Below are 16706 nucleotides of genomic sequence, written 5' to 3'. Positions count from 1 at the left end.
TCCTCAGAAGTGGTTTCTATTTTACAAGATATACCTGGAGTAGCTCTAATATTTTTGTAATATGCAAAGGGATTTTGCGAGGCACTTCCTTTCCGCCTTAATATCCAAGAATGCCACTATTAAAAATAATATAATGAAAAGCCCTACCTATATACAAAGTTCTTACAATGCAGCACAATGGTCATATTATTTCCCCAAGCACACGTAATAAAAAATATGCCCCAAAGTTGTAGCCAAATACAAAAATGAATGGTTAAATAGAGGTCGGCTTCTTTTTCTATCAAGGTATTCTAACTCTCCGTTCATTTGGGAAGGGGGCTTTTTTGCCATTCTTTGCTGTTTTTTCGTTGTTGGGATTCTTTCTTTGTTCCCATCTTCACTAATGCTTTGGAATCTGCAGTTTTGCTAATAGGACTGTCTCCTGGAATTGCCAGAGCCTAGTCATTCCTTGCTGAATGCTCTCTAACATTATAAAATGCTAACCACCCATTTCTAAGATCTGCTTTGCCAGCAAGTAGGCACTTTGCATAGCCCATGTTCACCGACCACTGTAGCAGTGCGGAATTTCAGTCAACTATGCCCTGCAAGCACTGCAGGGATCTTACAACCAGGATTTTAAGGCAAACCAACCGTGGAAGATTTGATTGAAACATTTTGGGGGAATTTCCTTCTGGGGAGTATATTTTAACCTAAGTTCAGTAGGAGGCGATACTTTAAGAAATGAAAAATGGATTAATAACTTCGGGTAGATCATAGAAACAGACAGCTCCTCTCTAAGGTAGTATCCAGGCAGAGGAAGCCACTTTAATGCTGATCATGGCATGACTTGCAAGCTATTCACTGCCTTGGCTACTTTTAGGTCTGAGATGGGGAATGTGTGACCTGCTGGATTCCCACTTCTGTCAGTACCAGGTAACATGGCTCATGATCAGAGATGATGGGAGTTGTAGTTCAACAATACCTGGAGAGTGACAGGTTCCCCATCATTTAGGTCAGTGTTCTATGCTGAGAATATGGATATTCCTTATCAGGGCTTTTTCAGCCAGAACTAAGTTCTGGCACCTCTCAGGTGGGCATCATTGCCATTGTAAGAGAACAAGGGAGTCATTCATGATGAGTTCCGGTACCTCTTTTTCTAGAAAAATAGCATTGGTGCTTACATTTATGAAGTTCCTAGATACCTTGCAGCTCTCTACTATCAGTTTTCGCCTGATAACGATAAAAAATAATGCACACTGAACCGTCTAAACCTGTCCTAATTAATAATCTAATTTACATCAAAATTTTATAGCAGTTCAAAGGGAGTCCCAGAAATTACTATCAACGAGAGAAGCCCTTGGCACATTTTAAGGCATCAATAATTCCTATTTTGCTATCTGTTGCGGCCATCAGTTAAACAGGGTTTTTATGTGATCACATTGGGAAGGAAGATAAGATGTAAAGGAGGACAGGTTCCCAGTACCTTTATCAGTTGTGTGGGAAAGGGGACTTTCAACAAGGCTATCTTTAGATAGTGTACTTAACTTTGCTAAGTATCTTTCCCTACTCCCTAACCTTCATTTTGCTGTGTAGCGAAAACTGCTGTCTGTTAGGTCCGCTGCTATTAGCACCAGAGAGCAACTTATGTTTGCCTAACTGCTCCTTATCAGACCATGTGAAAAACATTCTACTAGAATGTATTTTCCCTCTTAGATGCTTTCCTCTAAAGGGCCAATAGTGAGATTAGCACTGCAGGAGCTAAAATAGTGGCATTTTGTTATTGTCAGTGCCTTCACTTCCTGCGAACCATTTTTTTTTTAAATCAGTACAAAACCTTTGAACTAGAGATGACCTGTTCCTACAGGTTTGCCTCTGGCACTGTAGGAGTGTCAACCTTCCCCCCGCCTTTTCTTTTTACAAGCCTAACCAGGTTTACATGTTTTATGCCTTATTGTGATCTCTAATGCCACAACCATAATAAATACAATTTTATTGGTATTTTTCATGAATATTTTAAACTGCCTAGAGCTCTTTTGTCCTTAGTAAGTGGTATATACCGCAATGTTTGATGTATCAAATAAATAAAAAAATCTCCCCCTTCAGTGTATTTAGCTTGAATAATACCATAGCTGTTAATGATGGGTGTATTCTAACCTACCTCAAAACATTTGCATCCTAAAAACTCCTGCTGTCTAAGAGTCAAGCTTCACAAGTGACAGTCCCATGTAATGTGTCAATTGATGGACAGTATCACTTCAAACTGTGTGTGTGAAATGTTTGAATGATCCCTCTTTTTGAACAAAAAAACTGTCTGCATATTTAAAGCTAGTATGCAAGGGAGAAGGACATGCTACAAGTATCTCTCAAACATGCTGATTTTGTATTTGCAAGAAATATTTCACGTATGAGCATTCAAATATTTGATCGTTCACCTATATGGGAGGTGTGAATTGCTATCACACTTTGTTTTATTTATTGAAACATTTGCTAGCATCTCTGCAGCCTGGGCTCGCCGAGTGGTGCACAGTATAAAAATGAAAATACAATAAAAACAATGAATTTGATCACCCAGCAAATTGCACTACGAATCAGCATAAAATCATAAAAACTAAAGGAAAGGCTAGGGGAAATTATTCACCTGGCACTGAAGAGAGACTAGATATGGTGCCAGGTGTACACTAGAGAGCTATGTTACTTGCTGATTGCGTAACATGTGAAGTGGTCCTCAATAAATGGACTAAGTTGGAAATGCTGTTCTCCAGGCTATCTAAAGTAGTAGAGTCCTGCAAGAGATACATTGCATGGGATTTCTGATCATGTAGATTAGCTGCCAGAAGGAGGAACATCTATTTCTTGGGGACTGAAAATAATAACACAACAGGTTCTGCATAATGGTAGGCATTGTGTGCCACCTGGATCCATTGCACTTAGACATGTATCACCTCCATTTTTTTTCATTTTTTTTTTTAAAAAGCACTTTCAGAGTGGAAAATTAGCTGAACTGTTTTGGGAACTGGGTCCTTCCTCCTACTTAAGAATGAAAACACTCAAGACATCCAACATAGTGCTCTCCAGATGTTGTGGACTTCCACCATCACTTTGGCCATGCTGGCTGGGGCTGATTGGAAGTGTCTTTCTCAACATCTGCCAGACAACAGCTGGACTACTCTCAACACAGACTATTACAGGCGTAGGCAAACTCAGCCCTCCAGATGTTTTGGGACTACAACTCCCATCATCCCTAGCTAACAGGACCAGTGGTCAGGGATGATGGGAATTGTAGTCCCAAAACATCTGGAGGGCCGAGTTTGCCTATGCCTGGACTATTATCTCTCTTTTTTGCCATTTCATCACTGTCTTCTCCCCCCACCCCACTCTATTGCTGGCTGTTTTTCTTTTTACTTTACTGTTTTATTTGCTTTTTCAACTTGTGTTCCCTATTCCATGTGGAGATAAATGCAAGATTTTAAATATATATATTCCCCTTCATTGTATGTTTATATTTTACGTTGCTTTTTAAATTATTATTTTTATGTATTTCAATCACATCTGAAATCTGTGTACTTTTTTGGCTAAAATTTCTCATATAAATAATCATATGTATGTATCACTGCATTGTACTTTAATTTTCTAAGATGAAATAAACTTTTGGGAGCAGGAAATAATAATAAAAAATGTCACTGGCAATACAGGGCAGTAGAACAGTAGCATGCTAACTACTACACAGGGCCAATTCACATGTGCATCCTCTTGATTTTTCATTGCTTACAGTCTAGTCCTTTGACTGTCTACTCAGAAGTAAGTACCACAGAGTTCAATGGGTACTCAGAGTACAATGGGGCTTGGTATGAAAAAATGTGTCCACTAGGATAAAGTCACACCAAAATGCTGGTGAATTTTTGCGAGGAAATTCACAAATTGTGGCAGAAATCTAGAGAGCAGAATTTAATATTTGGGAAAAGAAAGAGAGAGAGAGAGAGAGAGAGAGAGAGAGAGAGAGAGAAACTGGGAGAACTAGCAGGTCCTTCCATCCCTAATTGCAGCCTTAATTGTGGTTAGATGACTGAGAGCTTGAATTTATCACTGATTTCATCGGAAAGTAACGTGCTTGAGGCTCTGTAAAATGGTTACATGCACTGGAAGCAAGTTGTGAAACAATTGCCTGTATTCACTCATACTTACTAAAGCAGATTTCCACCCAAACAAACAACCTGCCATTGAAGCCTTAAGGAATCAGAAACTGTCACACTCCAGAAAGTCCCAGGTTGCGGAATGTGGAATCTCCTGTAGATTCCAGAGTGTAGATAGAGCAGAATGGAAGACATTCTACTCTTCTCCAACACTTTTCAGAGAAATATCAACTTATCATTAGCTCTTTACTACCATCTGAATGGAGTTCCAAAACTACCATGCAAATAGAACTTGAAGAGCTGTTGAAAACCTGGTCATTTGACAGACAGGTTTTTTTTGTGTGATAGGTGGTTGGATAATTCTCGGTCATACAATTTTAAGTCAAGGCACTGAACTGTTTAGAAATCTGGATTACTCTAATCTACCAGCATCTCTATTCCAGGGGAAGGGTGAGGAATAAGGGGAGGGGGCAATGTACGTGTTCCCACTGCAACATGTAACTGGCAGTAGCGAAGGAATGTTATAAAGCTATAACATATGGCCTGTATTAGTATGAAAGATAAGCGCAAGCAGCCTTGGGTTCCATGGAAGCTATACAGGGGTTTCTCAGCAAAGAAGGTGACTTTACAATACACAAGGACAAGGAGGGCAAGCCACTACAAACGGGGCCCAGCCATGTTATGAAATACAATGAGGTGTTTTTCTTGTCCTGTGGTCTAATGCTAGTCACCAGGCTTAACTTGTACAGTGAAATTTATACCAAAATAGAATCCTGATCCAAGCGAATGGAACAGAGCTGTTGGTCGTCCAAACACCTGCCAACATGCACACGATCTGAAATACTTGTCTACATTGGCCTCAATGGTCACTGTGAGCCTGCCCCCCCCAATAAATATATAAAGCACTCCTAAAATGAAGCACTAATCGAGATTGCCTAATTTATTGGTGAAAATCGTATACTTCCTTTCTTTTCCAATATCCAATTCTTTTTCAGTATCCAAAATGGTGAAGAAAATGGCATTTTAGAGTATGTAGTACACCAAAATGAAAAACACAAACCTCTAACAGAATCAGACAAATTAACCTGGACCGTGCCAGTCACTTTCAGTAGTTTGGGTGCATTTTTAGTGTGCCAGTTTTGCCACAAATAGGAAATATCTGAATTGAAGGCAAATTTGTGACTGAGCGCACAACTCCGCCAAAAAAATTCAGAAGGGGGAGGCAACCAATTCATACTACTACTAATTCCAGGCCAGGCCACATGGGAAAACATACTTTGATTTGTTTGAATGTTTTTACTCATATTCCAGTTGATGTGTACTATCATTTTATTCATACTGACTTGGAAGCAAATTAATCCAGTGGGGCTTATTTCCAAGTAAGAGTACATTGGAATGCAACACAGGTATAGCTGAAATAAATCAAAACCTGCTTTGAAATGACAATTTCACGTCATGTGGCATGTAAGTGATGGGTGTGATTGATCAGCAATGAAAAAATATCAAGGGTAACATATTAATCTGGGGAAAATTAGAAAGTATTTCCTCCTCTCCCACCAAAACCCCAACACACTTTGGGGCATGTCTGGCCTAGGGATGGGGGGGGGGGAAGAGAATTCAAATAAAAGATGCAGACATTTTGCTTACTATCATCAGTGTTGCATGACGAGTATGCTGATATCTGTCACCTGTCACCACTATGTGTACATTTCTTAGAAGCCACACTATTTGATCATTTTCCCCTCCCTCTTCTTCTTCTCTGTTTTTTTGCCCCTTGGAGATTGCCCATGAGGTGAGGCTGGGTCTCAGAACCATGGTGAGCATTTACAAAATCACATATAATTTTTTTTAAAAAATAAAAATCTATGCTTGCAGTCACTCCCTGACACCTCCAACCTTTCCACCCTCCCTGCCTCTTTTGTTGCCTGTAGTGAATGCACACCTCAACTGCACAAAGCACACATTTCCTCAGCCTACAATGCTGTCATTTCCAAACAGATCATTTTCAGACCTCTTGGCATGAAAACAAAAACAAAAACCCTCATGTGATGTCACATTTTCCTTAAAAATGTTATTGTTATTGTTCATCCTTCTTTGCTGTTTTTTATCTGTATTGTTCTGAGTCAGTGTCAGACCATTGATGCATCTAGGCAGTGCTGTCCATGCCAACTCCTTTGCCAGGCATAGATGCCCTTCCCAAACAGTGCAACTGAGTTACTTATAACTAGATGTGCCAGGGACCAAACCCGAGACCTTCTGCATGCCATGCACGTGCTCACCTACTGAGCTATAATCCATTCCTTAACATTACAAAACCAGCTGCCATATATGTATAGACCAGGAATTATCAAACTGCGGCCCTCCAGATGTCTTGACCTACAACTCTCATGATCCCTAGCTAACAGGACCAGTGGTCAGGGAAGATGGGAATTGTAGTCCAAAACATCTGGAGGGCCGAAGTTTGGGGATGCCTGGTATAGACACACATTTGCTGCTGCTACTGAAGATCTCCCTCAACCCAACTCTAATTCAAGGGTGTGCAGAACCACAGGAGCTCCTCAAGGGAATGGGCCAGTCTATCTGAAACTTGGCTTGTTGGAGTGCCCATTCATGACTGTTTTGAAATTCCAGTTGATTAGTTAATGTGAAAATACCTTAAGTATATTGGAGTATAATTCATTTTTCTCATGTTAGATTATGTCTGTAATTCCTTATGATTCAGTCTATCAATCCAGGTTTCTTTCTTGTGGGAAAGTAACCTAATGAAACATGGACTCGGTGAGCCCCAATAAACTCAAAGCATGAAATTGTTTTTCCTCTGCAATTTGAAGAATTTGACAGAAGCCTATAGAGTTGCATTGACGCTAGTGAAATGTATCAACAGGTTCGACATGCTGTTTGGTTGCAGTTGGAGTTTGACCAGAATGAAATTCAAAGCAAATATGAAAGTCCAACAAATTTCATCTGTGGGATGATGGTAGTTTCATACACCCCTCATTTTAGTTCTTCCACCTGGCTGTTGGGAAGTAATTAATGTGTCAGGTTCTCAGAACCCATATATTTTGGCATGAGGAACACATATTTGGAGGTCTGTAAGGTTTCAGCATTAGGGATGCGGGTGGCGCTGTGGGTTAAACCACAGAGCCTAGGGCTTGCTGATCAGAAGGTCCTAGCAGTTCGAAAGCACGAAGTGCAAGTACATAAATAGGTACCACTCCAGCAGGAAGGTAAACGGCATTTCAGTGCGCTGCTCTGGTTCGCCAGAAGCGGCTTAGTCATGCTGGCCACATGACCTGGAAGCTGTACACTGGTTCCCTCGGCCAGTAAAGCAAGATGAGTGCCACAACCCCAGAGTCGCCCGCAACTGGACCTAACGGTCAGGGGTCCCTTTACCTTTAAGGTTTCATCAGGCTATCAGATGCATTTTTGTCACAGCAGCTAGAAAACAACCTTTGCTAAAAAAACAATGTTGACTCACACCAGGAAATGTTGTCAATTATGCCAACAAGGCCTCATTTTTAAAATTTGTTTTGCTTAAAAGCTCACTATCGATCTTAGTTAGGCACGGTATAGAGAAAACAGAAAGAGAAGCTTTCTGTATCTCATAATACTACAGCTCAAGGGCATCAGACACAACTGACTAGGGCTGGATGCAGGACAGACAAAATAAAGTAGTACTTCACACAGCATATAATTAATGCATGGAATTGATCGCCACTAGCCTAGATGGAGGTTGTCTATTTATTATTTATTTTTAAACAAATCTACTTTGACTGTTTCCCCAAAGGAGCTCCAGACAACTAGGATAGTTAAAAAGAAAACATAGCAAAATAAAATTGATCAAAGGTTAGAAGACATTATGGTTTATATGAAAACTTCACGTTATGAGGTAGCTGCTGGCTGCTAGTTGCTGGGGAGCAACAATATGAGAGAGCTTCAAGCCATGTTTGTGGGTCCTCTGGAGGAATAGGAGGAACATAGGAAGATGCACTGGTCCATCTAGCTGAGTACTGTCTAATCCAGGCATCCCCAAACTGCGGCCCTGCAGATATTTTGGCCTACAACTCCCATGATCCCTAGCTAAGAGGACCAGTGGTCAGGGATGATGGGAATTGTAGTCCAAAACATCTGGAGGGCCGAAGTTTGGGGATGCCTGGTCTAAGCTGCCCAGTAAGCTTGTAGGAAGGCAAGCTTGCATACACGAGTCTTTCTCAGCCATGCCTGGAGATACCAAGTACTGAACCTTTGATTTTGCATGCAACACACTGCCTGTAGCACTGAGCTATAGCCCTTCCTTATCTGACTGTATACAGCGGATGACAGGATGCTATGCTCAATGTAGCTTTGCTCTGATTCAGGAGGGCTTGGGCATAGGTTCTTTCATTTTGCACATGGTTACTCAACAGTATCACCCCCCAAGAAAACAAGAGATGGCTACTTGGTAGGGCTATTGCCTTTTACTGCTCTCATCTTGTTTGAGGATCAGCGAACATAAAGAAATGTGTTGCAAGCGACCGACACCAAAGCATCAGGATCCCACTGAGTATTTTCTCAGAATTTCAGACTCACCAGCACTCTGATACCTCCCAGAAACATGAGACCACATGAACAAAGGCAAAATAGCATCCTTTCTTTCCGTTCTGCTTTTTAAGTACAAAAACATATTCAATATTATTTCCTTGCAAAAGGGTTTGTACCCAGTGAAATTATCTGATATTATCTTGTGATCAACAGTTGCATTGGGTTTACCTTGTGGGAAGATACTAGTCATTGTGTGTGTGTGTGTGTGTGAAAGAGAGAGAGAGAGAATATGAGAAAAGGGGATTGGCCTATCTGAATGCTTTCTATATGACTATTAAGAACGTGCTTCTGTGAGAAGAGTATGCTGGATTAGCTGTGCCACTAGCATGATCCAGACTCATTTTATAATCAAATCAGATCTGTTAAAAGTGAGGCCCTGTTTTCTTCCTATGCATTACAATAGAGAATCAAAAAACTGTGGTGACATTTCCCCTTTCATAGACGTGGATGAAATTTTTGGTCATGGTAACTCCCCCCCCCCAGTGGATTATGCACACCAAATTATAAGAAGATACACTGGGGGGGGAGGGTTGTGCAGGGCACCTTTAAATTTTGATTAATTTTTTTTAAAAGGCTTTTAATTTTCTGCCAGAATGGGAGAAGACTGCTAAATTGGTTGATGCAATGGTTCTTTCATAAGGGCAGTTAGGGTTGTGACAATATGAATTATTGGGGGCAGGGGTAGGGGAAAAGAACGTTGATCTCTAGGAAAGACTGAGGTGTAGAACATCTCACTCATATCTCACAAAGACACTGTTACCCCAAAGGATTACCCCTGAATTTTTGGACATACATGGAAATGTCCCCATTGATTTGCATGGGGGAGGGAGGTAACAGAAAAAAAAATAGCATCAATCTCCAAGAAAAACTGGTGTGAGGAAAAAGAAAGCCCAGCAAGAACTCTTTTGCCCAAAAGTTCATTGATTGTGGGATTTTCCTCCACCACCCATGGATTTTTCTTCGGCTGAGAAATCTGTCCACTGACTTGCATTGGGGAATGCATAGATCAGGGTGAAAAACTAACAGTTTTAAACGCCCCCCCCCCAATCCTTGTGATTGGGAATGTCTTGGGGAAATCATTCACTGTGAAATAAAACCTATATCTATGTGTCAAAATGAAATATTCTCCAACTCACCTCTCGGGATGGATGATAAATTTGAAGGGGAAACTACATAATTCACACTTCCTGAAACAATGTACAGTGGTACCTCGGGTTACGAGCTTAATTCGTTCCGGAGGTCCGTTCTTAACTCAAAGTCGTTCTTAACCTGGGGTGTGCTTTTGCTAATGGGGCCTCCCGCTGCTGCCACGCTGCCAGCGCACTATTTCCCTTCTCATCCTGGGGCAACATTCGCAACCCGGAGCAACTACTTCTGGGTTAGCAGCATTTGTAACCCGAAGCGTTTGTAACCCGAGGTACCACTGTATAAAATGCAGCCATCCTTTGATATTTGCATTTTTTCTGAATTTTGCAATACAGTTCTCCATGTTAATGAAAACAATGTACAAAGTTGGAGGGCATTAGGTGGAATCTTGCAAAATGTGTTAGGCAAACTTCCCTATCAAAAACGTGTGCATTTGAAGAAGAAAAATTCACACTAAAACATTGTTGAACTTTCATGAAATGAAAACTGACACCCTGCAGTTCAAGAATCACAGCTAAAAATCCCTACCAAATGGCCATCCAACCTCTGATTAAAAACCTCAAATTAAAGAGAGCCCACTCACTACCTTCTGAGACAGACAGTCCATTCCACTCTCAACTTTCCACTACCATTCAGGAAGTTCTTCCTAATGTTTACTCAGAATCTCTTTCCTTGTGAATTGAATCCATCAGCTCATGTCCTCCGGAGCACAAAAAAGCTTGCTCCATCTTCCATGTGGCAGCTCTTCAGCTATTTGTAGATGGCAATAATATCACCTCTTAGTATTCACTTGTCCAAACTAAGCTAAAAGTTTGAGATATCAAATAGTGAAATAAATAAATAAATGGATGCTATATTATACCGTCTCATCATTTGTCTGCCTAACTTGCCTTGTTTGTCAGCTGGGGGCTCCCTGTAGTTTCTGGAACAGGTTCGGTCACTTTGTAACATAGAAGAGATCTGGAATATAGCTCCAGCCTGATTTAATAAGTGCCAGTAATTGCCAAACTAAGCCCAGCAAAACTGCATTCTGAATGCAGTCAGCAAATTTTATGTAGCATTAAGTGATGTTTGACTAGGTCAGTTGACAGTGCTAAATTAATGTACACCACTGAGTCTTGTTTTCCACATGTATCTATGTTCAGTGATTACACCTTGCTAAGTATTGAAAACCTTGACTAATGGGGGGTGTAAATTAATGTATATTAAAAGCCAACCGTTTATTCATCTATTTAGCTTAACAGTGCATAGCGGTTACTTTAAAATCACAACAAAATACGTGTGTTACTCCCATTTCTTCCCTTTGGCAGGCGATAATAACTAAACCTCTGCTACTCAAATTCTGACAGAATGAATTGGAGTTATGGCCTTGCAAATGGTCTAGACAAATTGGAAAGTATTAATGGAGGGAGTGAATGCAGAATTATTAAAAAATTATTCCCTTGTGGGTTATACATTATAAGTGTGGGGTGCAGCCACATTCTTGGAAACATGACAGACATCCTCAATTTTTAAACTAGAAGTACAATTCTTCATGTCACATGGATTACCATCATACCAAGTGGTTACCTGCGCACCGTGGTAAGATACCACTTGGCCAATAGTCATTTATGTACACCCTCAATGTGAGATTTTTGGAACAAGACATTGGCTTGCTTCCCGTTGTGAATGACTTAACAGAAACTGCTTCTGCTTACAAAAGTCAGGATAGTCACCGCATATTACAGTCCTTGACATCATATCTCAATCTGTTCCAAAGAGTCTCCCCACTCTCAGTTGCAACTTTTGGGAATCATAGAATTGTAGAGTTGGAAGGGACCCCAGGGTCATTTAGTCCAACCCCCTGGCAAGGCTGGAATCCTGCCCACAGCCGTCCCTGGGTAGGCTTGAACCACCAACCTTCTGGTTAACAGCCAAACACACTGACCCATTGTGCCATGAGAGGTAGGAGGCTTTGAGTGGATAGGGCAGGCATCCCCAAACTTCGGCCCTCCAGATGTTTTGGACTACTGTACAATTCCCTTTATCCCTGACCACTGGTCCTGTTAGCTAGCGATCATGGGAGTTGTAGGCCAAAACATCTGGAGGGCCACAGTTTGGGGATGCCTGGGATAGGGGGATCACCCAAAACTAAATGTCCCAGCTTTTAAAAGTGGGAGTGATTTCCACTAAGGCAAATAAATCATTTAATTCAATCCATTGTTTTTCACTTCATATTAAATTCAAGACAGTATTGCTATAGTGAACGGTGGGTATGTAGGCTATACCACTGTTTTCATTTCCATCTATTTTTCTTCACTTTCCATATATTATGCAGATGCATTTCTGCATCACCTGTCTTAAAACAAATCTCTTTTACATTTAAAGCTAATGAAAATTGATATCTTCATTAGGGACTGTAAAACAAAACATTTTCTTGTGGCATTTGGAATATGATTTAACGTCGTTATCATGTCTTATGCCTTCTGAGATGGAAAGTGCCAAGTTGCTATATTAAAGTTTTCATCTCTTTTAGCTAGTATGCCTATGTTCTTCCTTTAAAGACTACAAGGAAACTACATGTGCTGTAAAAACTAAGTGGGCACTTTACAGATGAAACTCGCTTCCCTCTATAGGACTACACTGTACATCATTTCCTCTGATTGATTGAATCCAGGTGGTGGACCGTTAGACAAATCCACTGGCATCATCCCCCCCCCTTTCTCCTTTTAAAAGAGGGGGTGGGACAAAACATCCTCAGATTTCATATAGCACCCCCAAATTGTAAGGGGGCCACTTCAGATACATGGCAATCCTCTTTTATTTATAGTTTTTATTTAGATAAACAACAAGGATGTAAGTACAGAGTTACAGGGAAGAAACAAAATTGAATATCCCATACAGGCCAATCCTAGTGCAAGAAAGTCACCCAACTGACCAGGAAAAACAACAACAGGTCACTCTGACTTTTTCTTTATACTTGCTCACTGCTAGATCTCTGCCACTCCCTACCCATAAAATCCCAATATGGTTGCCATAATTATTTGAGTAATGCCAGTTTTTTTCTGAATAAATATGAGAGGCAAGCTTTTCACCTCCAACTGGCCACGTTGCCTTGAAATACAAATGACATATTCTAGTTTCTATTCAGTAAGCTTTTTCGAAATAGACTTCCCGGCATAGATGTCAATGTTGGTGTCTCTCACAACTCTTGTTTGTTGTAGATAAACGTAATTGGCTCACAGCTCAAAATACGTTTGATGTCAAGGGAAGAATCTTTTTGAAAGATGCACATAATTATTCATTAAGGAAGCTGGCTTTGCAAACCATATCTCCTAACTTTACTTCTGTAATGTCTCTGTGCACAGAGATGGTTCATAGCACAATTGCTTCTTGTGCCACTACTGACTTTCCACAGGGGCAGAAAGACTTCAGTACCCAGATCATTATCTTGTCCCATGTTGTTTCCTATCTACATACATTAATGGGCTGGTACAATGGGAAACTCTGTGGTGGGCCATGAACATATTATATTGTACATAGTTGAAATAAATAAATACTTTATTGTCACTGTACCACTTGTTTACTGTGAGATTAAATGAGCCCCCCCACACACACACCCAATCTCTCAGTCCTTGTTTTACTCTGGGTGCTGTCGTACGACCAACAACCCGAACGTCAGCTGCAATGTTGCTGTCTTCCATTCAGCAGCCTCACGGCCCATGGGTAAAAACTATAAATGTTAGCGCAACTATTTGCCCTCTAGCTTCCTGAACATTTGTTAATCAGCTGAGCAGGAAGAAATGTCCCTCCAGCTTGCATTGGTTTTTGGCTTGTATGACTTTCATATAAAGCATGGTGATTTGGATAGTGCATGGGGCAAGCGCCTGTATCTGGTGCAGGTTGTGGCACACTATTACCTGTCTTCACAGTAGGCTTTTTACTTTTTTCTGATGCTGAATTTATAGTCATAATCCATATCCAAACATCCTTCGTCATCTCCAATACCCAGTGTTTTCTTTCTGTATCAACTTCTGAGACTTTTGTCCATTACAGGCCATGTCTTGCATAGATTGCAGTTAAATTCATCTTTCCTGGTCTTCTGTCAAGCTGATGGCTAAATTATTTGCCCCCTCACTATGATCCTGGCATCTCTCCCCTTACATTCCCAGGGCCACTTCATGCACGACATTTCGCATAAACAATGGAGGAAACCAGTGTACATTGTCATGGGTGAAAGAGCATTTATCTGATGCTGTGTACATCACGAATCTGTTGTGCGCGCCGAGAATCCACTGGCAATTGTGGTTTCTCAGTGCGGGTACGTGAAATAAATCAGACTTGTGATGGCGTGCAACAATATAATCAAAGGGCACTGAGTTGGTCTTAAGAGTCCATGCCATGAAATATCAGAGACATTTGCTTTTGCTTTAGCCATGCAAGGATCAAATGACCTAAAGGCAAAAGGATTTCTGCCTGTAATACTATGGAAATCAACAATTAGGGTGATAAAATGATCTGCCATTGGTCAATGCTTGGGCTACCATGTTTAGATCAAATCCACACAACCTGTTACTGATTAAGCACACCCAAACCACTGGTCATATACTACCAGGTGTTTGACAACCACCGACTTTTCTAATTTCACTGTTAGAAAACAAGAAGAGGTTTATTAAATAGCTAGTGGCCCACCATACATGGCTGGTGAGTTAATTGGGTAGGTCACAAGTTATGGAAGGCTGATCTAAATCAGCAAAGATAGTGAAAGGAGACTCCATAATAGCAGCCTAGACCCAGAGGCCACAAAGACATACATTTAGGCTTTATTGTGGGGAGAAGGACAAATTAAATGGGAACTAGAAAAACTTGTCACCATTTTCTCTTTGGATGGGAATAGAGCCTCCCCAATACTTCAGGATTAATAAACTTTTTTCTCTTCTCTCATAGGATAAAGAAGTGAACCTGGAACAGGTCCACAGGCGTATGAACAGTTTAATCGATGAAGATTTAGCTCACAAGCAACTCTCCCCAGCATCCATCGAAATCTCAGCCTTGGAGATTGGGGGCATGCCACCCAGTCAGACCCTAGAGCCTGTCCGTGAATACCAGAACACACAACTTTCTGTCACCTCCTTTTTACAAGAACAGACAACTCATGGTGCCAGCAGGACACTCACAGGTGCCTCTGGTAGCAACCTGCCGCTGCCTATGAGCAGCTCAGCTACCATGCCCTCTATACAGTGTAAACACAGATCACCAAATGGAGGACTATTTCGTCAGAGCCCTGTGAAAACCCCCATCCCAATGTCCTTTCAGTCTGTGCCGGGGGGAGTCATTCCAGAAGCCATGGAGTCATCCCATGGAACATCCATATAATGAAATCGACCAGCAAAGATTTTTAATACAATTAAAAAGAACTCTTACATTTTTCTTGTACATATCTGTAAATAATGAAAGAATGAAGTGGGGTAAAAAGTGTATTTTGAATATTCCCAATTTTCAAAGTCAGTAAAAAACAAACAAAAGAAAAAAAGAAAAATGTATGAATGACTTTGTAAATTTTGTTCTCTATGAATTAAAAAAAAAGGCAAACTACTTGTGACCATTCTCAAGTGCCAAAGAAGACCTGTTACTGGGACTGAGGGCAGTAAAATATTTCTCCAGATTTTAACTGGTACTCCCTTTTTTTGATTTATGTTCTAATTTCCTACTTTTAAAGAAGAGAAACTATTTCTTGCTGGAAACCCAGCCCTGCCATTCTGTTCATTTATTTTGCCCCAGATAATGCTGTTTTATTGGGGGGGAAAACACAGTCCTCCTAGGAAATTTAATGGTGCAGACACATGCAACAAAGCCTGAAATGCCACTAGAATTGTGCAGACAATAAATTAAGGACTCCTTTCTCATGACAAGGATGAAATGGTCGTTCTTTTCTGCGTTGTGTTGTATGTGCAGCTTCTGCAAAAATAAGTTGATACAAGGCCCCATCCAACTTTGCATTTGAACAATGGTAGGATAGTAGGTAGTATCATAGCTGTCAAGTTTTCCCTTTTCTCATGAGGAAGCCTATTCAGCATAAAGGAATTTCCCTTAAAAAAAGGGAGAACTTGACAGCTATGGGTAGGATACTATGTGGATCCAGTTTGAAGAGCAGCATTTGCACCTATAGGAATTTGGCAGACGGGAACAAAATCCAGAACCCTGATGTGCCTCCTGATGGGAAACATCCCCAGCTTTTGTACTTAGGCCCTATCTCTGCAGCCCCTGCAGCTGCACTGGAGGTGGAGTAGAATGGCACCACAATCACCTGTTTGTGTGCAGGCTTCCCAATGCAGGTAGATGTCCGCAAAAGTCTGTTGGGTCAGATTGACATATGCATATGTGTTCTACAGTTTTGCAGATTGATTGCCAGCCATTACTTAGCAGTTTGGCTCTTTTGTATGCATGTGCCTTTGTTGCACATTGGGTGGAGCTGTGACTTGATGGAGCCTTATCTGTTGCTTTACCTGACAGGGAGAATGTGATCATGCTTCAGTGACCAATTAGAATCCAGTGGTGTTTTTGTTTCTGTTACGTTTTGGGGACCACTGTCTAATAGGAACAACATTCTCTGTTAACAGCCTAGTTCTGAATGACATGGCTAATCTGGTAATTAGGAATTGGAGCTTCTTTTTTGTGTTCCATTTTCCTCTGTGGTTTAGTCTAGGCATGGCATTCAGCTAGGCAGTCCTGTGTCAGGTTATCCTTTTCTTCCTCTAACATTCAGGTAGGCTTGCCTTAGTCGTAATACCATCTTGCTGTATGTTTCTCTGCCCCATCTCACAAACTCAGGCAGTTCAATGAGGGTTACCATATCTTGAACAAAAAATAGGACAGCCTGAGCCAGGGAAA

At 40.9% G+C, this 16706-nt stretch overlaps 1 protein-coding gene across 1 annotated transcript in view; it reads left to right on the top strand.

The window, feature by feature from the left end:
* Positions 1 to 15195, top strand: part of GRID1 (glutamate ionotropic receptor delta type subunit 1) — a 658224-nt gene extending 643029 nt beyond the window's left edge. Inside the window, exon 16 of the mRNA XM_060275205.1 lies at positions 14763 to 15195. Coding sequence (XP_060131188.1) covers positions 14763 to 15191 — 429 coding nt within the window. The 3' untranslated portion in view covers positions 15192 to 15195. The remainder of the gene's footprint in view (positions 1 to 14762) is intronic.
* Positions 15196 to 16706: the final 1511 nt, after the last annotated feature.

Source organism: Zootoca vivipara, chromosome 5 (genome assembly GCF_963506605.1).
Source record: "Zootoca vivipara chromosome 5, rZooViv1.1, whole genome shotgun sequence".
Taxonomy (NCBI): Eukaryota; Metazoa; Chordata; class Lepidosauria; order Squamata; family Lacertidae; genus Zootoca; species Zootoca vivipara.
This window is presented reverse-complemented; position numbering and strand designations above follow the sequence as displayed.